Here is a 27,537-nt window from a genome sequence, read left to right as displayed (position 1 = left end):
TTTTTTAAATATATGTATTTTTTAAGGCATTGATGGAGGACAAGCATATAAGCCACCTGATGGTAAGTGGTCACCGCCCATAGACAAGGCGCTGTAAGAAATATGCCACCAACCTTGGGAACTGAGGTGTTTCTTCTAACCGTAACACAACAATACAAAGTACTTTTATTTGGCGGTAGAATATCTGATGAGTGGGTGGTACCTACCCAGACTTACAAAAAGCCCTACCATCAATTAAAACATAAAACAATTAAATATCGTCAATATATATATGTAGATTCTAAAGGTTCACTCGACACATATTATTAGTTCTGACATTTGACCACCTGATGATAAGTAATCACCATCGCCCGAAACATAAAAATAAACAGAACCATAGATGGCTCTATTTATTTCACGTTCACATCACTTTCTGACAATTCACGATTGTGTATAAGTGAATTTCGATCATCCCTACAGCTACACGGCGGCAAAGGTAGAATGTACGAACAATTTCGTAACAGAACAGGGCAATTCTACTAATAAATTGTCAATTCGCAACGACGTTGACATTGGGTCGAAATATAGTCAGGATCGTATCATTGCTGATATAAATAAGTAGAATTGACCGTCAGTGTCAATTAAGATTTTAGATTCATAAATTCATTCGTAAATTAAAAAAAAACATTTGTAAAAAATATGTTAAGAAAAATAGCAAATTATTCGATAAATACTTGTTGACTTCCAGGCAGGATGTATTATACAGTGGACTCCCGGTAATCCGGGCCCTGACTAAATCGGCGGTGAATGCTTAGTTTGAATTTGACTGCACGTGATTGATATCACTTCTTTATAATTAGTATAAGATATAGAATCTCATCAATGGGTTTGTAATTTGTCGGTATACAATGTACTCTTTTGTAAAAAAAATCGTACTTTTAGGGGTCTTACTCTTAGGAAGTAGGGTACTCTATAATCCGACAATATCGATAGTCCGACACTGCCCTGCAAACTGTCGTCGGATTACCGGGGGTCCACTGTATACATATGTTGTATGTAACTAACATAACTTTGTATTTTAAACGTTGAAAAAGATTAACTACTGAGTTACATGCCTTGCCTGAGTAGCTTGACTTATTATAGTTTTGTCATATGACGATGGTTCGAAATCGGACGGGGAACGTATCATAACATTTATAACACATATGTTTGTAGAATCGACCCCCAATACGTACGTGAAAGACCAGTGAACTTCTTCATGAGCGTGATTGACTCAGAGAACGTCTTCTTTCCGACCAAACGATTGAATTCGACAATGGCTTCACCGATATCTGAAAATAAATTAATATAATAGAAACTATTCTTGGTACGAATTTATTTTACGCGGCTTACAGTAGAGTTTACTGACAGAAATTGTCACGTAATGAAACAGCGTTATGCTCAGGACATATATCCCTCTCTTTCCCATTTTCTGTCTCTTTCTTATTATATACGGTTTTATTGTTGTCATTGTATTAATTCACACGTGATTTCATTGAATTATTCTCAAACGTTGGTAATTCATTTCACTGTCTGTTATGTAATACATTATATTTAGCGAAAGCAACTTCGTTCCAAGCCGGATGTCCCGACAACACGTCCCTTTTTATCACGCTTATATTAACTTTACTTGTAACTATGTATGTAAGAAAATCTTGGTATCTTTTAACCCACTTCCCGGTCTTCGATTAGGATGAAATTTTGCACACGCTCTGAGTTCCGATGACAATACATGACTAGCTAAGAAACGTCATTACAAATCCAATATGGCGGCCACCCCAAGATGGCGGACAGGCTATTTGAAATGCACCCCCATGATATGGGTATCAAATGAAAGGATTTGCTGTCAGGAATACGAAAAAAATAGTCACGTGACTTAAATCCAATATGGCGGACAGGCTATTTGTAATGCACCCCCATTATATGGGTATCAAATGAAAGGGTTTTCTTTTGTAGTTTTTAGTACGTTTTTTAAAATATTTTATTATTTCTTAAAATATAGGTAGGTGGAGCAAACTTATGGCTAGTCACAATCTCTCATAGACTTTGGGACTATCAGATATATTATCTTTGGGAACTAAGATGTTATGTCCCTTGTGCCTGTATTTACGCGGGCTCATTCAGCCTTCAAACCGGAACACAACAAGACATTGCTGTTTGGCGGTAGAATGTCTGATACGTGAGAGTTACCTACCTAGATAGACTCGTCCAAAGTCTTACTATCTTGTATATCTAAGTAGTCTTTAATTCAACTATATTCAAAATTGAGTGCAGTCTATTTAATTCATAATTCAATGAAATTCTGCCACGTGTATCTACCAACGCGTGTAGCATGGTCGAAATCACTCAAAACTTTTTCCTCAAGGTGAAGATCTCAGCCAAGTAATGGCGCAATTTGTAGCTATTACTTTTTAAAATTAATTAATAATAAAATAACTTGAAATTATTAGATTTTGGAATTAAAGTCATTATTTTTAGGTCATTTTTTAACGTCTAGGTAGAAATTCATAACAATTATTAATTTACTAACAGTATTTAAAACGGGATATTTACCATGTTTTTTATTTTTATCTGTTGGAGCTCGATATTTCGACATTATCTACGAATGTCTTGTTCACGAGACTCATTCAACACAAAGAAAAGAAAGACATTCGTAGATAATGTCGAAATATCGAGCTCCAACAGATAAAAAAAAAAAACATGGTAAATATCCCGTTTTAAATACTGTTAGTAATAAAAATAACCATGTTAATTTAAAATTATTAATTTAAATTAAATACTTGTATATGTTAAAAATTAAAACAAATAGTAATAATCGTTTTAAAACCTACTGCTGCTCCTCATTACTGATATGAGAACGTTGAAAGTCGCCTGCCAGTCTGAAAAAAAAAAAAAAAAACAAATGACAGCATTACTCAAAATGGCGTTACTTTTAAGATCTCAAGTGAGATATATATAATTGCATTTAACTGACATTACTCTGTGTTTCAAATGTCGGAAAAGAGTACTGAGTTTCTTGTCGGTTCTTCTCGGTAGAATCTACATTACGAACCGGTAGCTTTGCGTTTAATACAGTTGTGTAAAGTGATTGACGTCCATTTTGAAATCCTCCGCGCACACACACAGATTTCAGGACATTATTCTATGTAAGTATCACATATGTACATAATTATTCTTGTTAGAAGGATTAATAATTAGTTCAGAAACTTAAGGAAATTATTAGAAAAGCCCATTGAATAAAATTGTTCAAATTATTTGAAGAAATATTAAGGGTTAGAGTTCCTATGTTACCACAGGGCCTCTAGATCTAAATCGTGCCCTAAAAGACACGTTAAATTTCTAAGCCCTTAGGTCTTAGGTAGCATACTGATGAAGTTAGGTTATAAGTTATCTCTATTCAAAATATGTCGAGATATTTTTCCGTAATTGTATCACAAACATCTAAAGATGTATTAATATAGTATTATTTTAAATCTGTAATATATAAAAATACTTTAAGGGTTATATAATTATAAATATTGTCTATTCAAACCACAAGAGGACAAATGCCAAATAAACAATATTTGACCTTGAATTGATGCGATATCATTGGTCGAGAGTTTGAATGATTATCGAAGCTGTTGTCGGACCACTAATATTGGGTACTGAGATGTCACGTCCCTTGTACCAATATATAAAACTTGCGTTTAGTAATAGTGATGGTCTTACCAGTGTCAGAGTTTAAGCATTCGTAAACCCTTGGGAATTCAGATGGCCCCAAGCCACCCGTCAGCTGGTACACTTGCCGCTTCAGTCCATCCAAGCCTAAATTAAAGAAAATGAACTCCTTAGTACATAACAGTCATTTTCAAAACATTATGTGATTTGTTGCGTTAAAGCGCGAAAACGCACCAAAATAAATGAGCAAAAATTATCCTTATCTAGTATACCTAAAGATTCAAAATCCAAAAAGTATAGAAATTATTTACGATATCTTTATGGTATAGGTTGGCGGACGAGCATATGGGCCCACCCGATGGTAAGTGGGCACCACCGCCCATAGACACTGGCGCTACAAGAAATATTAACCATTCCCTACATCGCCAATGCGCCACCAAACTTGGGTTTTTTTGCCGAAATAAAATTGAGAAAAATGCACAAAAAGTGTTGAAAATTTTCAAAAAATTTAATAGTAATTGTGACACATTTTCCAATGGTGCAAATGTTAAACTATCTCACTAAATTCGGAATAACTAGCTTCTACATAATTCTAATATTATTGTTTTATATATATTATAATAAAATTCACCTTTCTCGTGATCGACTTCATGATCGTAGTAATCGATGACGTCAGATAGTCCTAGAAACAAAAACAAAATGTCACTTACGTAATTTTTCCGTTATAAATAATTACAATAATATACGTAAATAATATATTATATAATGGAGACGTTACAAAAGGCTGTTGATGTTCATTGCAGGTAAACTGAATAGTAGATTTATTGCATTCCACGCAACCAGCTCCCAAAGGATTATTACTCGCTCACCCTTCAAACACAGCCATATAAAGTATTTATGTTTAGCATTAATATTACTAATACTTTCAACGTCTAAACTTCATTTATAAATATCAAAAAAGAAAAAGGACCTAAAATTGATCCCTGTGAAAATCAGTGAAGGAAAACATCGTGAGGAATATCTGCATGTGTTTAATTTCAACGAAATTCTGCCACATGTGAATCCACCAACCTGCATCGGATCGTGGTTGAATATGCTCCTAACCTTCTCCTCAAAAGGAAGGGGAGGCCTTAGCCTAGCAGTGGTAAATTTATAGGCTGTACATGTGTGCTATTAGCGGTAAATTGATTGCCATTCGCAAATCACTTTCTGACATTCCACGTTCGTGTTCCGCGATGAGTTTCGGATTTCTCCTCACTTAGTTACTACAAGTCGTTTTATTTTCTGATGTTTTTTTTACACAAACGTCAAAAGTTAAACTTACCTTTGCGTCCTGACATGCGTTGCAACATCTCGAATATGCCGTCGATGTTGTTGTGTCCTGATAATTGCTTAATAACTTTGAACGCTGCGAATATATCTGCAAATTAATTAAAAAACGTTTTTTTTAAACTGACTTTTGATATGTTTTATACGGCTATGACAGAATTAACCAAAAACAAATTAACGAAAATTTTTTTGGAACGAAGTTCTTTTACTCGTCTCACAGTTAAGTGCTGTGCCTCCTCCGGGCGACCGTTCCCTCCCTTTATCTATCTATTCTATGCTTAATATTATTTCAACATTTTTTTTGTTATTGTTTCAATTAACTATTCTCAAAATTTGTCAATTTATTTCTCTCGTTTTAATGACATCTATGGAGGCGGACTAGCATACACATAGATGGTTAATGGTAAGCGTTTAACACTGCCCATAAACATTAATACCGTAAGAAATATTACTAGAGTCTCATATTACAAAGGCGTCACCAATCTGAACTTAAATGTTACGTCCCGTATCGTGCTTACTCACATTTCAAACCGGAACACAACATACTAAGCATTGCTGTTTTACGGTAGACCGTGTGATAAGTTTATTATGTGACGACTTCTGGCAGTTCAATCTACTGTAACTGTAAGCCGCGTAAACGAACTTCGTTAGGAATGTTATTATTATTATTTATGATATCGGTAGGCGGACGAGCAAATGGGCCACCTGATGGTAAGTGATCACCACCGCCCGTAGACAATGGCGTTGTAAGAAATATTGACCATTCCTTACATCACCAATGCGCCACCTATCTTGGGAACTATGATGTTACATCCCTTGTGCCTGTAGTTACACTGGCTCACTTAACCTTTAAACCGGAACACAACAATACTGTGTACTGCTGTTTGGTGGTAGAATATCTGATGAGTGGGTGGTTCCTAACCAGACGGGCCCTACAACAAAGTAACATTCAAAGATAAATCCCTTTAATAAGTAAATCTTTACTTACTCGTTTCTCCTGTTAATAATCTGACTAGGGTCACGTAGTCTTCGATATCTGTAAAGAAATATATGGCATCGATTACGAATGATTAGTAACTCAGTTGATTTTGTTGTATCTGTGGAGCGTAAACGCTGTAACGTAATGAGTCACGTGATCGGCATTGAAGGGATAACTGTCACATTTTTAATTCAATTAGAGCGGTGTGTTGGATGCTCAATTTCATTATAGAAGGCGAAACAGTTCGGTTCTTCCAAAAAGGAAAGGTTTACGCAACTCTGATGGTTGTAATATACCTACTTTATAATTTGTGATTGCAGAATTATCATACTGCATCTTTGTGGTTGAATGAGACGTACGCCATTAACCCTGTATCTGAAGCTCCTACCGATGACGGGTGAGTCGCTGATCTATCATCACGATCATCAGACGTCATCATATATATCTTAACTAGCTAACCAATCCCGACTGCACACGGCTAAAATAATCTAAATAAAACGTCTATATAGTAAGTCATAAATCAAAAATAAAATCAGCATACTTTCTGCCATATGCTGAAAATACTACTAAAGTATCGTCAAAATCAGACAAAGACAAGCAATGTCTCATTTTTATTTATTAGGCTTAAGAATTAAATAAAGAATTTTGAAGGAGAGTCGCTTTTCGTTTCTGTTTACTCTGTAACTTCTACGGCATAATCACGAAGGAACTCCACTTAAAAAAATATTATCTAATTAGTATTATTTTGCCGACCCTACTCTTTACTGTCGCACGCACACTAAGACATCTGGTAAGTACGAGCTTCTAACTAATGCATGATAATTTTAATTGGCGCGCCTTCCTGAGTTCACAGATGGATACATGCTAAAGAAAGTCATGCTAGAGAAACCATGATTTTTTCTCACTTGATCTCCCTTGGAATTTCTTGAAGATGCGAATCGAATATTTGATTCCCCTAGAGCCTCCACACATTCGCAGAAACTCGTAAACTTCACTGTTATCTGTAAAAAAAAATCTATGTTTTAACAGAGAGTTCAGGAGGAAGGCCAATCGGTTTAGGGACTTCGAGTGGCACGGTCGTATAAGCATTGCTAACCAGAAATTTCTCATTTGAAAAACCCATTCATTCGCAAATGGCACTCTGATGTCCATGACATTGGTGCAAGAAATATAAATCAACTTCCCCGACCTTGGAAACTAAGATTATTTCTTTGTGCCTGTAATCACACTGGCACACTCATCTTTAAGCGAGAACATAACTATACTACGTATTGTTGTTTGAAGGTTGGATATGTGATGGCATATGGATGGCTGTATGGCATCTACCCAGACGGACTTGAACAGGTAAACTTACTACTACAGCTAATAACTACTCGTTAGCTGCGGCCAACGACATTTTATGATATGTCACAATTTTTTTTAAGTACTAAAATTTATGGGCAAAGGTACTTACGTGATAATCCAGTGGCTGATTTTATGTATGCTATTGCCATCGTCTCATCTGAAAAAATAATGAAAATAAATAAATGATAATGTAAAATGTAGGGGAATGTCTTCGGGAGCAAGGTTATATGGGAATCTGATAATGTAGTTATTCTTTTCAGAGTTCATTGGAGCCGCCTTTAATATAGGGGGACTCTTCGAAAGATATGACATCTCTAGTTAAATGATAGTGAAGCAGGTGCTTAGCTTGCAGGAGTACGGGATCGTAACGATATAATTAATGGTGTTAAAGGTGATCTCCATTTGGAATAACACGAGACCATAAATTATTTAAGATATCCAATTAACATCTCAATTTAATATGAAAGAAGTTTATTAATTGTCGTTTCTCCTGTGGTTGGAATAGGTTAGCCTCGTAAGGGCGTCATGGTGGCATACGAAAGCGATCTGTGATGTCCCTCGAACAGTCAGAGAGGGATGGCCCTATTTTTTTAGTGGGTATTCCGGTGTACTATTTGTCCTGGGCACTTGAGAGTAGCATATACCCCTCTCTTTACGTGAGGGAAACGCCTAATGCGTCCTCCAGGGAGAGCAAAAAAAGATCATAGTCTCCTAAACTATTCCGTAAAAAAACAAATGCACCCGAGGGAAGTCGGGACTCGCAGCTAGTTAAATTGATTTGAAATGAAATCCACAATTTTTAAAACTTTATTAAATATAGTTGTTACTTTGAAATTAGTAAAGCTTAAGTTAGACATGTGTCCGATATATCGAAACTAATTTAAAGTCTTAGACAAAGCATTTCACCGCATCTAGAAAACTATTAATATCGTTTTGGTACGTCAAACCATTCAAAGTACGATAACATTGAATTCATGAAATATTCGCCCTATCTCTCTTCAACTTTACAGTAACCCATCTGTGAGAAAGGGATGAAGCGAGTGTTAAGCCGATTACGATATAAACATTCGTTTCATCTCTTTCTCACATATCGTACAATGTTAAGTTAAACAAAGATAGAGCGACGTCTGAAATCGGATGTCAACACCGATATTTAATCCAAATATCCGTTACTCAACCGACGTCACAAAATTCGGGTATCGCCCGTGGCTACTAACAATACGTATTTAAAACACATGTGTACATATTTAATAAGCAATTACATTCACAGACAAGGCGTCAGAGTATGTTAATTAACACATTTTGAATAACAAATACATCGTTCTTGGTATTTAAATTTAGAATATGGACCTCCATTTGACAGCACAGACTGACAAAATGGCCGCCTGTAAAAAGTCGGCTTTAATATTAATAATTTAGATTATACGAATGTTGTTTTACTACTAAAACAATAAGATTAATCTTGTAACCGAATTAATTATAAATATTCCCACAATATAAACATATATTTAAATAATTCCAGTTTGCCAACATTAACCGAGGCCAAACTTTAAAAAAAAATTGCTAGTGTCTCAACAATTTCTCATACTTAATAATTAAATTAAGAAAATCAAAAAGGGTTAGAGAACACCTTGGAAGCTTCTAGAGTTATATGTAAGTTGTCATTCGCCAGCAAAAATAGGCAAAACTCTAAAAAAAATAATGGTAACATCTCAACAATTTCGATATTTCTCCTTCTAAATAATAATTAGACTTTGCCTGAGGCGTAAAAAATATCAAAGATTTGACATAATTCATACTTATCATCCAATATTAACAAAGTAACAATAAATTCATGAATTAGATGTACAACTATTATACAAAATGTATCAAGGAAAAGTCGGTAAATGCCCATCCTTTATGGGATGTTTAGATATTGTTCAAACTGACCGTTCCGCTGGAACAGTGCAGTTTCGTTCATGGCACATTTTTTATGTAGGTAGGGGACGGACAAATTATCTACCTGATGGTAAATTCACACTACCATAGACATTGAGGCTGTTAAAAATATTTACAGTACTTCAGTATAACTTGCAATGAGTGCCGGAATACCCAATAAATAACCGGTGCTACCCTCCATCCATTCAAAGGGCGCTACGGGATCGCGTGTGCACACAACCGCGACTCGTCTGTCTAACCTAACCTAATTACGTATTATTATTTACTAGTGATCCGATCTGGCTTTGTACAAGTACAATTCATACGGTAAGTAATAAGTATTATAACACTCGGGAATAATGTATAGTCTATTTCAACCACAAGAGGACAAAAGGCAAATAAACAACATTTGACATCGAATTGACGCGATATCATTGGTCGAGAGCTTGACTGATCTATGATATTCATTATGGATTTTCAAAAAACTGGCGTTTTGAACGTCGACGAAACTGTTATCGTAACTTTGGAAGTGAAAATAAAGTGTATATAAGTCGTTGTTAAAGAGTGTTGTATCATAAATAAAGATATATTCATCGTGAATTGTTAGAAGGGCACAATACAGCTGAGCTGTTGAGAACATCGCAAGAAATACGTAAATCTAAGTTTGTTTATATTTATTAGTTCTGTTAGAATTGAATATAGCTTTTTAGCATTTTTAGATAAGTGTTATTCTTTTTCTCGAATAATCAAATGTTCACAGATTTGTTGTTTGTGTATTTAGTATATTTGTCGAACGAAATTCTTTTACGCGGTTTCCAGTGGAGTGAACTTGCAGTAATCGTCGCGTGTGGAATGAGCGTTATGCATCTTCTTTCTCTCTGATTCTTTCTCTTATATAGGGTCTGGGTTCAAAAGTCTTAAGTTTTACTTGAATTTGAAAATGGATAAACAAATTTCTTACCGGTGTATCCAGTTAGTTCTTTCAGCGTCCCCCTCAATTCTTTTTGATCTGCAACAATAAAACACGTTCTAATAAACTTAAATGTAACCGTATCGACCCCCATGTTTTAATTAAAAACATCCATTTGAGCGATCGTTTGCGTATCTTGTACGAAAGTCAAATATTTTCCTACGATTTATGACTTTTTCTTGTAAGTTATTCTAAAAACGTACCACCTTGTTGTGTCTTTTTTTTGGACTGTTTAAATCTAGATTCTTTGTCAATGAATATTTTGTTCACGTCAAGAATTGTGAAGAATTTGGTGCCACCTCAATTTTTCTATAAAGGAGTACTTTTTACTGTAACGTTTTCCAAATCCAAATTACTTTATGCAATTGTTGTTGTTGTGTAAATAAAATTCTTATGTAAAAACGACTACTGATTTTGTCAAAGAAGATCCTCGAGATGATCCTACGGAAAGAACTTAGTACGTACGGTTATACGTGTCTCTAGTCTGGGCTAAGCCTTTCCTTTTTGAAGAGAAGAAGCTTATTCAATCACGATGTTCCAACATCGAAGGGGTCATTACTTTGGTTCTTATTTAATTATTTACTGTTTAGTTATTTAAATATCGAGTTACTAGAAAAACTTTTTAAATTACCTTTCTCGTTCAGAACATCAGCTAGCAGATTTGATATTGGGTGATTTTGTGAACCTGTAATGAGAAGAATTATTAGTTGTATCAGAAGCGTACTTTATTCTTAATCTAATTTACTTTTAAAGACTTTGTTCTGTTCCTTCACACTGTCACACTTGATCGTCTAGTGGTAATTTATACAGAAGATATTAAATGCAATGTTAAAGCACTACAATTGGTTATTTTTCTAAGGGAAGGTTTATCAGGACTCAAGAAGAATAGAGACTCAATGAAAAATTATGACAACACGAGGACATTTTTACGAGCAATCTAAGGAGAAACAGGTAAATAATTATTATCTTCAAGCTGGGTAGATTTCTTTCTAACCATCCATCAGACTTTAAAGGTGTAATTGGACATCATACTTAAGTCTAATTGGTTCCCTTTCTGCTGGCGTTGTGCCTTTTATATCCCTTTTAAACCCTGGGTCTCTTTTCGAACACGTTTTGAAGCACACTACGAACTTGAAGCATCTTCGTTCCATGCCAAAGATGGCCATCGCAGTGGTTTTAGTAATTAAGAATCCCACATCAGCCAGTTACGTCACAGGGGCCCGGTAACTTTCTGAAGGTTTCTATTGCGTGAAAAATAATTATGGAACGATTCGACATATAGTTTCGTAAGAGCCAGATGATTGCATAATTACCTCTATGCTATGCTCTTTCTTGATTGGTAATTAACAACACATTAAACTTTATCATAGTCCAACTTTAAGAGATTCGATTTAATTGGACAGAAATACGGAACTATCCAATAGGAGTTCCCTTTAATGATAAATCATTCTGTAAATTTAAATCTAATATAACTTTACCAATTTCAGGTGGTTGTCCTTCCCTACTGAGGTGGTGATAATGGGACTCGATGAAAAACGTAACCTTTTTTTAAGATAAGTGGAACCTACTTTACGTTATGGCGTATTGCAAATTTCTATAATCCATTATAGCGATGGCCAGATTTTTGACAAATTAAATAAATAACATCCAGACCAAAGGAATCCAGAATCAGACGAAGACTACAACAAGACTACTCAACAAAGACAAACTTGGCGTCGTAGAGTTCAATGCAAAGTTTTCGACATCTTCAATCCAAAAATTTAGATTGTGATGCTGTTTAGCAAAACGAATGCGGGCAAAAAGCAAAACATTTGAATAACATGATTTGATATAGCAATTGTAAATAATATTTTAGTTATCAACATAACAGCATAGATGTGAAGAAATTATATTACAAAAAAAAACACAAATAAATAAAAAAGCAATTCTGTGACTTGGTGCTAAAAGAGCTTAAGATACATTTTTAAGTAAAATATAAATCACATTATACCATAGGTAGGCCTATGGGCAAATGGGCCACCTTATGGTAAGTGGTCACCACTGCCTAATAAGAACCATTAACGATGTACGAAATATTAAACATTGTTTACATCGCCAAGGCACCGCCAAACTGGGAAGCTAAGATGTTATGTCCTTATAAGATGATCCTTCTTGATGTGTTGTCGTTGCCTGTAGTTACACTGACTGACTAACCCTTCAACCGTTACCTAGCCAGGCTTGCACAAAACCCTACAACCAAGTTATTACTAATAAGTTATTACTAATACCTGCATTTTTACATGTAATAAAAAACTGATGTCATGTTCATCGTTTCTATTCTCGTTACCAAAAATAAGGATAATTGATATTGAGGTTGTAGGAAATCAATCAAAACTATACCAATAGATATTATTGTTGTGTTCTGATTTGAAGGGTGAGCCAGCATACATAACATCTTAGTTCCCACGGTAGGTGGCGCATTAGTGATATGAGTAATGATTAGTATATCATAATTGGTGTCAGGTGTCATATAAAAATATATATTGGCCCTTTTAGTAGCAAGCCACACGGATTCAATCCGTGAATTCTCATGGACCATTTGTAGATATCGTACCTCTGTGATGACCTTCATGTCTATGGACACGTTTTTCTTCATCAGGCTCCTGTGTTCGAGTTGATTCAAAATTTTCATTTGCCTCTTCATCCCGAGAATCAAGGGCTGGTCCTTCTTCACCGGATCTCTTATTTTCTTGATCTATTTTGTATTCAACTTGCTTCGTGTGTTTCACATGGTGTTTTAAATTGACTGGTTCATTATTGTTTATATGTGCGTGAACTTCTCGATGTATCTTGTGATCTGTGAAAAAAAAATATGTCAAGTCTGTATTTCTTGAGTTATATTAATAGTTATTTAATATTTAGTTAGTCGTTTTATAATTGTGTCGCGTTATTGTAGTGTTATTGTACACTAATTCCATAACACATTAAAACAAAGGTTCTCAGCGTACACTATATAATCTAAGATTGATATTTGCGCCCGCGACTTCGCCTAGGTTTTAGTTATAAAAATGTAGCCTATGCTCTTTCTTGGGGTACACGCGAAGTTTCATCAAATCCGGTTCAGTAGTTTACCCATAAAAGCGTAACACACCTTCGCATTTAAAATATTTGTATGGATTTTATGTACGGTCACTTTATAGTTCATTGTGGAATTAAAAAGTATCTAATTTCTTTTTTCTCCATTCCAATAATTACCGTAGACCATGGACTATGGTTGGTTTTTTTGGACCTCTTTGTTTGATTATCAATAACAAACGACGCGCCCCGGCTTCGCTCGGCAGCAATTAATTGACAATTAATTGCTGCCGAGCGAATTAATTGACAATAAATTGTTGTATCTGTTTGGATAAGTATTAGTATTTGAATCTTTAACCGTTAACGCAAGGAAGCTCCCATAAGATTTTTCATAGATACTACGCTCTTATTGGTCGTAGCGAAGTATATAGCCTAAAACCTTCCTCGATAATTGGGCTAACTAACACTGAAATATTTTTTTAAATCGGACCACAAGGAGTACTCGAATACAAGGTTTTTAAATCGGACCAATAGCCCTGAGATGATCGCGTTCAACCAAACTACTCGAACACAAGGAGATTTCAACACGACAATTTTACCACTTCCGATACGTATAAAGTCAAAAATCTTTATTCACATATGGAAGTGTTATACTTGCTTAATGATAGTCAAAAATCTACCACCGGTTAGGAAATAAGCACCACGGACCTGAGAAGAATCATTTTCATTTATACATGTATTTATTTCATGTACAATAACAATGAACATATCTTCGTTGTTTGAAACAGAGTGGGGGCGATCATCTCATTCCCGAGGTGTGCAATCAACTAAAAAGTCATTAGTGTTGTAATATCCTTTAGCACACAAACGCTCTTTAACGACTCTTTTAAATTTTACAATTGAATATTTTAATCGCTAATGTTAGTGCTTAGAAAATATCATTTAATAAGCTGACCTAGTTCACTTCTTCTCTGTTGCAAAACCACAAGAGTGTGAGGATCACCTAGAAAAATCATTTGTATCATGTATATGTATAGCGTCTAAAAACAAGAAGAACTGTAACGCCTAATTGGTGCTATTGGAAAATGAGACGCAAAGTTACTTTAAATGCTACAAAGATTATCTTGACAAAAAATTATGACAGATCGACTTTTACGGGCTGGTAGGGTTTTGCACAGTACCTTCTGAGTAGGTACCATCCACCCATCGTATACTCTACCGCCAAGGAGCAATACATAGTATTGATATGTTCTGTTTTGAAGGGTGAGCCAAAGTTTAGGTGAATAAGAATAGATAATAAGAACGAAGGAAAGAGAGAGAGACAAAGAGAGTTAGAGAGAGATAGAAAGAAAGAAATAGAAATACAGGAAAGTTTATTTAGGACAAGGCACAATTGAAAACGCGCTTAACACTGACGGTATCTTAATATTTTTTTGTTATTATCAAAGACTTTGAGATGATCTAAAGTCAAGGTCAAAAATCTTTATTTAATATGGAAGCGTTACACTTACTTATTGATTGTTAAGAAAAACAATCTACAACCGGTACGGAAAAAAACACGGACCTGAGTAGAACCGGTCAGAGAAACTTACGGCTTAAACGGCTTACAGTAGAGTGAACTGGCAGAAATCTATATGTCATTGCCATATTCATTACGTCTGTTATTTAAAACAATATATAGTGGAAAACTTCTTTCCAACCGTTCGACACCTCTCGTTTTTATCTTATGTCTACTTTTATATAGGCAATCACTACTTTTAATAACTAATTATAGTCCAGTGACTGAACTCGGGAAAAGGGCAAAGCTGGAGTTTTGGATGAACCTTCCTTTTGTGGTTTTAAACAAAATCCCAAAAGTCCCCATTGATCCGTGCGCCGCTTAGAAAGTTATCCAGGGTTAAAGGTCGCGACAAACAGTTTTTCTCGATTATCTCGTAAACTGACATAATTATGAAAAAAAATAATTAGTTATTGAATTTGAAGCTAATAAATTTTCCAATAAAAAAGATTACATCCCAATTTCTCGGGCAAACAACCGGACCGAACCGAGATTAGTCTCCCAAGAAAACAGTCAAATACAGAATGGTACCATTTCAAAGTGATATATACTTACGAGGATCCGGTTTCGCTACAGCTAGATACACCTGAAAGATTACAAAATACAGTTTAAAAACATTCAATCATTAATACTTGGAGGTATCTTTGATTTGGTAGGGTTTCATGCAAGTCTTGGTAATACCTTCACAAAATCCAACACTAAACAGTAATACTTTGTATTGCTGTGTTCCAGTTTAAAGATTTTTTTCCAAAGTCGGTAGAGCTTTAAGGAATAGATAAAATTTCTTAAAATGCCAATGTCTATAGGTGGTAGTGACCACCTACCATCAGATGGCTAATTTGTCTGTATTGGAATTTAAACTGTATACCTTTGACCGGAGTTATATCTATTTAAAAAATAGGCTCTCTGATCGTAATTTATCAGTCCATAAACATTGGAATTCTAAGAAATCTTACTAATACTATAAGTGTGAAAGTGTGGACAAATGTTTGTAAATCAATCACGAAATTTGGCGTATAGGTAGATTATAGTATAGTATAGCACATAAGATACTTTTAATCCCTAACACCACTGGGCCATCTCGGCTTTATTTATGTACCAAATGCTATATATGACCTTTTGTAATGGTCACTATTACGTCTAACTGGACTATTCTGTAAGACCAATCTCTAAGCTCCTCGCAGAAAAAGATCGTAAGTCTCCAAGATACGAGTATATGAAGCGAGCTCTTATAGAATTCCGCTGAATGATACGTTATGTTCAAAATAAGCTGAACTTTATGGTTTTCCTTAGAGATTTGGAAGGAATAGTTTTGATGCTCGATATAATTATATTGGTATGAATTATAACAATTATGATAACTTGACATGGGTACCAACCCAAGCCGAATTATCCATGAGTCAGTGTACGCCAGACGCTAACCTAAAATTCACAAAACAAAAATAAAGATACTTTTTTAGTGAATCTATTGATGTCAATTTTTATATATGATGATGGCTTTTATTATAGTAAATGTTATCGTAATTATGAACGGAAATACGTTTTGGTAGAAATATTACATTATAGGAAGTTAAACATCAAATGAAATAGAATCAAATCTCAATACAAACGACTCTTATTCGAATCTAAATCCAACTTTAGAAGTTTAATCGTACAAACTAAAGTGTTTTCACATTTATAGTATCAGTCTTAGTGTTCATTTGAATAACCTATAACGTACGCGCAATGCGAAACAAAATGGCGGACTAAAAACGCCATGTTAATGTATCCATTTACATCCACAGTTTTTCGTAATTATTTTACACTTGTTTTACTGAAAAGTCACTTCACTTCACTGTTTATTTAAAAAAAAAAACACTCATACAATTTCTATTTATATAACAAACATCATTCAAATTAAATTTGCAATCTGTTAACTTTAAATGTGCGTAATAATTAAGAACAAATATTAACAAATATTCCATAGTTTAAATGTATGATAAATCATTTGAATATGTGATACAATTTTAAATTCATATTAATGTACGATTCCATAAATAAAAACAGATTTAAGTTAACGTTATCAAAAGCGTTGCAAGTTATATGAACTTCTACTTAACACACTTTTATTAAGATTTATTTAATAAAAAGATTCAACATACACAGATGTTTATAAAAAAAAAAACTAACGTATTAATGCGTATTAAACGTCTAAAATATATATTATTGGTGGCGGTGTTTTTTAAACAGCTTAAAATGGCGATTGTAATATTTTAAAATGATTTCATAATTGCTCTTAAGAATACTTGAATAAGTAATGTATAGATTGTAAATAAAAACAAAATTACATTTATCTATGTAATCAATAAATCAATATCTGTATTATTTTTTTTAATTAACAAAACTGTATGATCACGTGCGTGTGTTTTTCAGCCTAATCAAATGAATGAATTTAGATTATAATTAGGCCGCATCATTTGAATCACAGACAAACTGATTAAAAAAAAAATGACTTACATGAAATAACGCCAAAACGACGCCTACACGAAAAACGAAATCCATCGCTTTTCGTGACGAGACTAAACTTAAAATCCACATTATTTTTATCATTCCATGTTTTATATTATAACTATGTTTAATTTCAACCACCTGTGCAAACTTAATTGATTGCCTTATTAACCGTCTCGTTCTTACTTGTTATTCGTAAGGGCAAATCTATAATTTGATACGGATTATTGGAATTGTATAATTTTATTATTTCAAGGAGATTTGTAAAGCGTAAATACGTTAATTTTGCTTGATATTAAAACCGCGGTGTTTCTAGTTTCCAACGTCATGGGTCCGCCATTTTGGAACGTAGACGTACGTATTTCCAATATCTTTCACGAACATCGTAATATTTAAGACAATTTACACAAGAAGTAACGTTATTATACACCTAGATCTTCCTCATGAATCGTTGCGTCCATTGGTGAAAATCGTATATAAATCCGGTCGGTAGTTTTTGAGCTTATCGGGTTCGAACAAAGGCGGTGGGGGTATTGTAATGGCAACCTTGGGAACGAAGATGATCCTTGAGCCTGCAATTACACTGGCTCATTCGTCCTTCATACCGAAACACAGCAAATACTAGGTATTATCGGTGGAACCTATCCAGACGAGCTTGCAGTTTGCACAAAGCCCTACAACCACGCTTAAAGCAACATTTATTAAAAGTATAACACCTAGTCTTAATGCCTTCACTAGTAACAGTTCCTAAAGTATGGCTCAAATATTAAGTAGTAAGAGCCGAGATGGCCCAGTGGTTAGAACGCATAATTAGGTGCATCTTAACCGATGATTTCGGGTTCAAACCCAGGCAGGCACCACTGAATTTTCATGTGCTTCATTTGTGTTTATAATTCATCTCGTGCTCGGTGAAGGAAAACATCGTGAGGAAACCTGCATGTGTCTAATTTCAACGAAATTCTGCCACATGTGTGTTCTACCAACCCGCATTGGAGCAGCGAGGTGGAATATGCTCCAAACCTTCTCCTCAAAGGGAGAAGAGGCCTTAGCCCAGCAGTGGGAAAATTTACAGGCTGCTGCTAATGCTAAAAAAATTAAGTAGTTGCTAATTCTTTTCTTGCCTGTTCGATGAAGCTATCTAAGTCCTTCTTGCCTTCAGTGTCTATTTGAGGAGGGATGTTTGTCTGTTTAATATTGAAAATAAATAACGAAATAAATTTGACATGGCTTTTACGATTATTATAATATATAGACGACGTATATAGTACGCGCGCCGCAAACAAGACAGTAGAGATTATCCGGAGAAGAACCGGAGTTACTGATATGTCTCGTCTGATTAGCAGACTGATGTGGCAGTAGATTATTCACGTATTTCGGGGGACCGATGACCATTGGAGCAGACGAGTCCACATCCGGACCGATGACTTGAAGAAGGTGGCGGGACTCGACTGGATAGAGAAGGTGGACAACCACATTGGGAGAGGTCTATCTCCAGCAGTGGGTTGTATTTGGCTAATACATCAGTATTAGCCAAATACAACCCACTGCTGGGTCATCATCAGATGCAGATCAATAAGCTTAGTTTTGGGCTAAAGGTTTGGGTCGTCGTGGTTGAGCCGGAACCTTTCGTGTTTCAAGTCTCGAAAGTCTCGAGACTATTCCGGATTTTATAATCTCGTCTCTAAAATAAAACCTCCTTAACGCAAACATATTTTTCAAACACAAAAAGCTCTCTATATATTTTTATAGATAAGTATAATTAACTGAGTCTGTTTATAAATTTAAAAAAAAATTTATTAAAAAAATTCGGATACATTTAGAAACTTCCCAAACTATAGTATCGGTTATTTCAAAACCAAATTAAGACTAAAAATGTTAACACGTTAAAATCACAGACACTTCGACATATTTGTGTATACGTATAGTTTAACCATTTTGATTGTAATCGTGGTCAAATTTACGAAAGTCAAAAAGAAGTCTGTGAAATTAAATAATATTTGTATATATATTTACATTGTGTTATTTAAATATACTTCGTAATTGTATTTAGATTTATATTTAATTATTCAAATGAGATATCTCTGCGTAGTATAAAACATAGTCGCTTCCCATTTGTATCGCTTGGATCTTTTAAACTACGTAACGCATTTTAATGCAGGTTTCGTCAATAAGCAGAACGATTCAAGAGGAAGGTTTATATGTATAATACATGCATAATATAGTAGAGAAAAGGGGAGAATTTCAACTTCCGTGTCCGGAAGAAGATTTTTTCTGTTTACGTTTGTTCTTTAACTTAAAAGTTTTATATCTGTTACCGAAATTGTATACAAATCCTAGGTAATTTATACAATACCGACGCTGTTTAGGAAATGTATAAAATATTGCTTCAAAAACTATTCAATACTATTATATTTAATTTATTATAAATGTCCAAAATGTGTACAATTTCTAGGAATTGTTTATAATTCCAATATCGTATTAGGAAATCGATAAAAATAATGTTTTCTGTAATAAAAACACGTCGTTAAAATGAGAATAATACTATTTATCGAAGCACTCGTTGAGACAACAACGTTCAGGTAACAATCACATCGTAAAATATAATAATCTTGATATTATCTTACTAATTAAAGCTTCGAAAATCAACTATTGATTTAGATTATTCCTATAAAGTCAAATGTTGGCGAGTAGCCCTAGTCTCCAATATGGTGTTATGTCATTGTATTATATCATTAATTATATCACATTATTATTAATAATACATATTATAAATATATACAATTATTATTGTAATTAATTTTTACAACTTTAATTAATATTTTTTTATGGCATAACATTTAATACTTGGATATGACATTATTTCTTATTTTAAAAATGTTTGACCTGTCATAAGGAAAACAATTGGATTGTAAGTCATTGTAAAGAAATATCGAGAGATTGGAACATCTTTTTAAAACATAATTTTATTTTGCCATTCCGAACTACTGAAATCACACAAACTTTCGCTAACAATAACCTCCCCTCGCCCCGCTATCCCCGCGTACCCGTTGATATCTCAAATGTTTAACACTACCGATTGCTATTTAGGAAACGTTTAGGTCTAATATGTAATATATTTTACACATTTCCGTGCGATTTTAGGAATTGTATACAATACCTAGATTTCATACATTTGCGGTAACATATATACCCTTATTGTAACTGTGTAAAACCGGGTGCAATAAGGGTCACTAGTGTAACATATCTATATGTGTGGTGTGTGTGTTCATTCCCCTAAATACCTTGACCGATTTTTATGATTTTTTTTTGTACTTCTTGACTCACCTGTATGGCCTTTAGCTATAGTTTGTCAGGTGAATGCCGACATCGATATTTATTTTTGAAGTTGTACATTCTTTTATCGCGCTATGAAAAAATGATAACATCATCAAGTCGCTCGAAGTAGACAAATTCACGCCTTGTCTTGTATTGCAATGTTTATTTTATTAATAATTCATATTTAAAATGTTTAAATGTAACGTGAGTGTTGTAATGATAATTATTATTTTATTGTAAATAATTATTTGCACGCAATTAAACGCTATTGTTAATTTTGCCGAAGAATTATACGTACGTAAGTGCACGCACGTTTTTTTCTGTTGTTATTTAAAAAAATACTTCACGATTAATCTTTGTTATAGCCAGAGGAAATCGGGACAGATGTAGGACGTGATCATACCCGGTTTGTTCTATACAAGAAAGGACAAATCATTTATTTATATGAGGAATAGAAAAGGTCCAAGAATTGAACCTAGTAGGATCCCCATACCAAATGAGAACATAGGAAAACTTTTTCATTTAACATGAACCCTCTGAATTCTATTGTGAAGATAAAGTCAAAACATCGAGCGCACATTTCCTAATTCCCATTGTGATAGAGTTTCTTGACCAGTTTCATGGTGAACTCAATCAAAAGCTTTGGGTAAGTCACAGAAAATCCCTAAGGCATTTTGGTGGATTATTCTGCGTGCATTATATAAACGTTATATAGAACTTAAAAATGCATGATAGTGTTTGATCTACTGGTATACTAATAATCAATTAATTATTATTAAAAATAATCTTACTTTCTTACTGATATTATAAATAGGTAAAATCTATAGGTATGGATGTTTGTTATTCAATCAAAGTGGAATAGATCTGAATGGTATTTGTCACCGAGATAGGTTATTAAGGTCGGAAACTATAAGTATATCAAATATAATAAATATATTACTTGACATATAACATAGTAGGCAAAAATCAAGAATTTTAAAACTTGTACGTAGACTATTATTGTTATTTATTCATTGACGGAAAAAAACAGTTTCTTACCGGTTCCTCGCAGATCAGTATATTTTCTCCAGAACTGCAATTGTTTACACTTGGACTATTAATAACTAAGACAGTGAAAATTTTATACGCGAATTTGAAAAACACAAAAAATTTAAATCGAACGATTTTATGAATTTTACTTAACTATTTCTGTGTTAAATTTTCATGTACGTAAGACGCTGCATACATTTGTGTAAATAACCGTCTTTATATATGTTTTAGTCAAAACAGACCAACGCTATTATCAGTAATAGACTTGTAACAGCACGTCATTACGTCATCAGCCATAACAAGCACATACCGCTTGACGTCATCATTTAAAACAATAGTTTTGACAAGAATTGTTTTATTTGAAACTGGAGCATACGGTGTCACGTATGACGCACTTCAGCCAGGTGGATCGAGGAAGTAAACAAGTCAGTGAGACCTTACTGGATGTGGAAGGCAGAGAACTGCTTTAGCACAGCTCGAAAGAGGTCTATGTCCAGCAGTTATTCGCCTATTTAGTATTTAGGTAAGCTATGTTCAGTCCTTAGGTAAGCTACCTTCATTTTGTTTAATACTTCGAATGGCCACGGGATTTGAACGTAGGACATCGGAATTTGCAGTCTTATAAGCTGATGTTGTCCTTACCGATCACAAGAGAGACCAGCTAACTAAACAGGAAATATAGAGTGCACCTGTGTTTGTGCACAAGTGTGCGCACTAACACAGGTGCATTCTATATTCTCTCACTCTCATACAGCCGATCCGACACGACCGGAAAGAATACAGGTGCAGAACCAAAGGCTTCATGTGTTTTCCGAGCCACGCACACACACACACACATTTCCACACACGTATACACACTGCCAATTTCCAGACTCGGGGCTGTTACTGAGAATCTTTGATAGAAAACCCAATGAATTTTATGGATCGACCTGAGGTTTTAACCTAAGAACTCTGGTTCTGTGGCCTTGACCAACGAGGCAATCGCCAGATTATTAAACTAGATAATAGAACGACTCAGTCTGGGTGCATAGAGAAATCAAGAAGTGAGTTACATAAAGGATACGGACTTACCAATTCACAAAAAGAGGATTTACTTGATGGTAGGGTCTTATTTTACGTTTGGGTATGTATTATTGGGTAATTACTGGGTAGGTATTATCACACATTCTGGTGTTAAACAGTAATACGTAGCATTGCTATCTTTAGTATTAGACTTTCTTATTGATTGTAAAAATACCACCGGTTCGGTAACAAATGCCTCGGACCTGAGAAGAACCAGCGATAGAAGCTCAACGGGATTTTTTTAATGTTCTAATTTTAGGGTTTTCCTCCAAAACTTGCTTGTTGACTTCCAGACAGGAGACATAACATACATATATAATTGTATTTAACTAACATGACTGTATTTTTAGATGTTGAAAACGAGTAACTACTGAATTTCTTGCCGGTTCTTCTCGGTAGAATCTACGTTCCGAACCGGTGGTAGCTTTACTTTAAATAGTTTGTTAAATGACGATTCAAAAGTGCTTGTAAAAGCCTACTTGAATAAAGTATATTTTGATTTGATTTGATGTGGTAAAATAGGACCCTATTACTAAGACTCCGCTGTCCGTCTGTCTGTCACCAGGCTGTGATTGTTAGATAGTTGAAATTGATGATGTATTTCTGTTGACGCTATAATACAAATATAAAAAAATGGAATAAAAATTTTTTTAAGGGGTCCTCCATACGAGAAATGATTTTTTTTAACGTTTTTATAGATGATAGAATGGTACGAAGCCCTTCGTACGCGAGCCCGACTCGCACTTAGCCTGTTTTATAATTTTTGTTCTCATACAATAACAATAAACAAATTTTCGTTTGTTCATACAATTTGAAACAGCCTGGAGGCGATCATCTCATCCCCAAGTTTGCAGTCAACTAAGAAGTCATTAGTGTTGTAATATCAATTTGCATCCTTTAAAACCCCGTCCCTTAACGATTTTTGCAATTGAATAATTTCCAACGTTTTCAGTCAGATTTTGTTTTTAGTCATTCTAACTACAGGCACAAGGGATAACATCATTATTCCCAAAATTGCAAATGGCATTTCGAAATAAGGAATGGTTTAAAAAATAACGGATACAATTTCAAAATAATTTATTTAATACTCATCGCTTTGGTACATTTATTAAACACATTATTACACGAACAGAAGAAACTATTTTATGTATATACCATTACTCCAAAGCTATTGGCAACAAATTTCATTATTCGTTGACAACACTGAACACTGAACTGACGAGCGGTTCTACGCCAAGCGGTTTATGTAAGTGCATATTTTCGTTTTTGTTTTTACAACAGGTGTGAACCCTTGCTTAGAATCCTGACACTTATCAATCACTGGAGCTTCTCTACAAACATCAATAGTTAACAAAACGTAACAGCGAAAGATGACTTTAAAAAAGTTCATGTAATAAATGGCGGAAATTGTCACGTAAGGAAGAATGTTATGCTTTTGTCGACCTTTTCCCTCTCTCTTTTTCTTTGTCTCTTTCTTTTGTATACGGTTTAATGTAACATTATTTAAGGTTATGTTTTGTTATTGTTTTAATCTCAACATATTTTTGTCTCTACATTTAATAATTCTCGAACGCTGTTAGCGAAAGTAACTTCGTTCAAACCGGGTGTCAATACACCTCTTTTTTATTCAATTTAAAATCAAATTGGGTCCAAAATTAACTTGTATTGTCAGCTGATGCAATTAAAGAGAACCATAACCAGTGGTTAGAACGCGTGTATCTTAACCGATGATTTCGGGTTCAAACCCAGGCAGGTACCACTGAATTTTCATGTGCTTAATTTGTGTTTATAATTCATCTCGTGCTCGGCGGTGAAGGAAAACATCGTGAGGAAACCTGCTTGTGTCTAATTTTAACGAAATTCTGCCACATGTGTTTTCCACCAAAATTCGAACTTACGATCGCAGTCATGAAATTTGAAATCGCGTCGAACCGATAAAACCGTTGATAGTTGTGTTAATATATTTCTGAATTAACATAAAATTTGCTGCCAATTTTAATAACCTGCTTACATTTCTAAATAAACGAAAAACAGATCTTTGATTCGTCATGAAGGAAATCAATGAGCCAATTCAGAAATAATTCCGAACCGGCTCATAGATCGAACGATTTGTAGACAAAATCTAGACACATACTATTACATAAAGTAACGTTTTGACAATGAGCAATGACGTAAATAAAACAATTGAATGAGTAGAACAGCCAGCGTTCACGTATGAGCCGTTATAGAAATATAATCACGTGAACGCCTGCTGTCATTTTATGTCATAAACAAATAAATATTGAATCGTCTTGCAGAGAATGTCTTCATCTTATCTTATTGCGTCAATCTTGTGAAAACTACTCGACGTATCGGCACGAGACTATTAAAAACCGACGCGGAATCAATCGTAGACGGGACAGGCTTTAAATTTTTCGGAATACGTTGATCCTCAACTGTTTTTTCGGGCTTAGTTAATGCCCAGCGAAGCCGACTGGTAAGAGCTAGTTTAATAATAACAATACAATGTCGATTTGATTATACTTCCGGACGGATGATTGAATATGTTTTTTTTTTAATATTATGATGGCCAATGGATGTTCGTGTATGAGAAATATATATAAATATATAGCTAAATTACTGTTCTGTTCTGTTTCGCTGTCAGTTTCGCTGGGCATTGAAGAAGAGAGGGGGAACGAGTCACCGGAATTCAACAAATAGCCTTTAACCAATCAACAGACGATTCCTCGTCGTTGCGATACGTTCAGTAATTTTCACAAAAAAATTGTACATATAGATAAATATAAAACCATTTATCCTGGTTGACTATTAACGCACAACCAAACTCAGTTCAGAAATTTGAAATTTGAAACACACGTGGAATGGCGTCGCATTATAAATAAATAAATATCGGACGACATCACATACATTACTCTGATCCCATTGTAAGTAGCTAAAGCACTTGTGTTATGGAAAGTCAAAAGTAACGACGGTACCACAAAAACCCAGAGCCGAGACAACATAGAAAACTAATAAACTTTTTCTACATCGACTCGGCAATCGAACACGGGACCTCGGAGCGGCGTACCCATGAAAACCGGTGTACGCACTTCTCGATCACGGAGGTCGTCAAAATATAAATATATATCAAACAACAACTGTTTCTCGTGCATCTAAAGTTGTTTATTGTATGTATTTTAATGTCAATAAAGCCTCATCCTTATCAGAATCATTGTCATTGAATACGTTGGAGCCTGGTGTTTACAGTCATTAAACCATTTACAGCATGTTTCCTTTAAATTATAAATATTTGCGTTACAAGAGTTCCAATTAAAATTCTTGTATGATTTGTAATTAGTACACGACTTCCCAAAAACGGAGTGTAATGTTTTCATGGTTCATGTGTCCGTGAGTTTCTTTATTCCACCATAACTATTGAATGGTTGAACTTAAGATGTATCGGTTATTCTTTGCAAGACAATGGTTCTGTATTAAAAACTTAACATATCATTTGAGAAAAGTAAAACTAACAATAAATGCAATTTTGGAATACCTTAAATCTATACTTATATTTATAGTGAATTAAACGAAATTACAACTTATCGTTATACACATAAATACTATTTTTGTTAGGTCAAGTTACACGTTATAAGATCTTTTGAGCTATTCAAATAAATTCGACTAATTGTAATGAAAAATATGTATATTACACTACAGAGAAACGACGTACTAGATAATATTTATCAATTCCATGGTCGAAATACAATTCAAATTTTTTTTTTTACAAAAACTTCGAAAAATCGTGACATTATTGTTGTTTTTTTTTATATTATTTTTATAATTGTCATTATTATACACTTAAATTTACTAAAATAACAATCCTAATTACATAGTGAGTAAAATAATTTATTACTTTCATGTATAGAGATATTACCTTATATTTAATGCAATTATAAGGAATTATGACGCATCGCCAATATTGTGTTGACATTTCAAATTTACAATCGTGACACACATTCTATTGCAGATCCATAATTCCGAAGTGGCTCATGATCCAAAACATATTCGAAAAAAAAAACAAAAAGACAAGTACAACCAAAAGTGACTCATGATCCAAAACAGAATTATGAAAACAAAAAGACAATCATTCTCCACAATTCCGAAGTGGCTCATGATCCAAAACGAAATTACGACAAAAAAAAAGAAAATCATTCTTAACAATTCCGAATTGTCTCATGATCCAAAACGGAATGAACAATAAAACTAATTTTTGAAATGGACATTTGTTAAGAGTTTTGAGTAATCACAAAAAAAAAAAACATTTATACAAAATAAAACAGTCTTAGAACATTTGGCTTAAAATATGATCCGGTACGGAAAAGTACTTAATTATTCAGATATTATTATCTTAACATAATATATATATATATGTGTATAATGGAAGAATGCTAACGACTAGTAAAGTTAATGATTTCATAATATTATATAGGGGAACGAATATTATCGTTTAATAATATAATAATTCTGACAAATTACTAAAGAAAAGATTATCATAACGTTGATGACCAAATAAAATAAACATATACTCCATTCCAACAGGAAGACATAACAGGAGAAAAGCCAAATAAACAACATTTGACAGCAAATCGAGATATCATTTGAAACAACGGAATTTTTAAAAGTAAAATTGGAAAAAAATGGAAATAAGTAGTTAAATGCAATAGTGTTGTATTATAAACAAAGATATATTAATCATAAACTCTTAGTAGTGCACAATGTAGCTGAGTTATTAGCAAATCGCATGAAATACGTAAATCTAAGGTTTGTTTATCTTTTTTC

General features: G+C 34.1%; 1 protein-coding gene across 1 annotated transcript in view; it reads right to left on the bottom strand.

Moving 5' to 3' along the window:
• LOC125075384 (mucin-2-like) overlaps positions 1–18,788 on the bottom strand; it is a 32,094-nt gene extending 13,306 nt beyond the window's left edge. The window contains exons 1-14 of the mRNA XM_047687126.1: positions 18,732–18,788; positions 18,435–18,497; positions 15,382–15,412; positions 12,808–13,050; positions 10,846–10,899; positions 10,206–10,253; positions 7,437–7,484; positions 6,889–6,984; positions 5,993–6,040; positions 5,000–5,095; positions 4,307–4,357; positions 3,727–3,822; positions 2,850–2,897; positions 1,215–1,310 (exon numbers count right to left, since the gene is read on the bottom strand). Coding sequence (XP_047543082.1) covers positions 1,215–1,310; positions 2,850–2,897; positions 3,727–3,822; positions 4,307–4,357; positions 5,000–5,095; positions 5,993–6,040; positions 6,889–6,984; positions 7,437–7,484; positions 10,206–10,253; positions 10,846–10,899; positions 12,808–13,050; positions 15,382–15,412; positions 18,435–18,497; positions 18,732–18,788 — 1,075 coding nt within the window. The remainder of the gene's footprint in view (positions 1–1,214; positions 1,311–2,849; positions 2,898–3,726; positions 3,823–4,306; positions 4,358–4,999; positions 5,096–5,992; positions 6,041–6,888; positions 6,985–7,436; positions 7,485–10,205; positions 10,254–10,845; positions 10,900–12,807; positions 13,051–15,381; positions 15,413–18,434; positions 18,498–18,731) is intronic.
• Positions 18,789–27,537: the final 8,749 nt, after the last annotated feature.

This window comes from Vanessa atalanta, chromosome 30 (genome assembly GCF_905147765.1).
Source record: "Vanessa atalanta chromosome 30, ilVanAtal1.2, whole genome shotgun sequence".
NCBI lineage: Eukaryota > Metazoa > Arthropoda > Insecta > Lepidoptera > Nymphalidae > Vanessa > Vanessa atalanta.
Note: the sequence above shows the minus strand (reverse complement) of the source record. Positions and strands in the feature narration are given on the sequence as shown.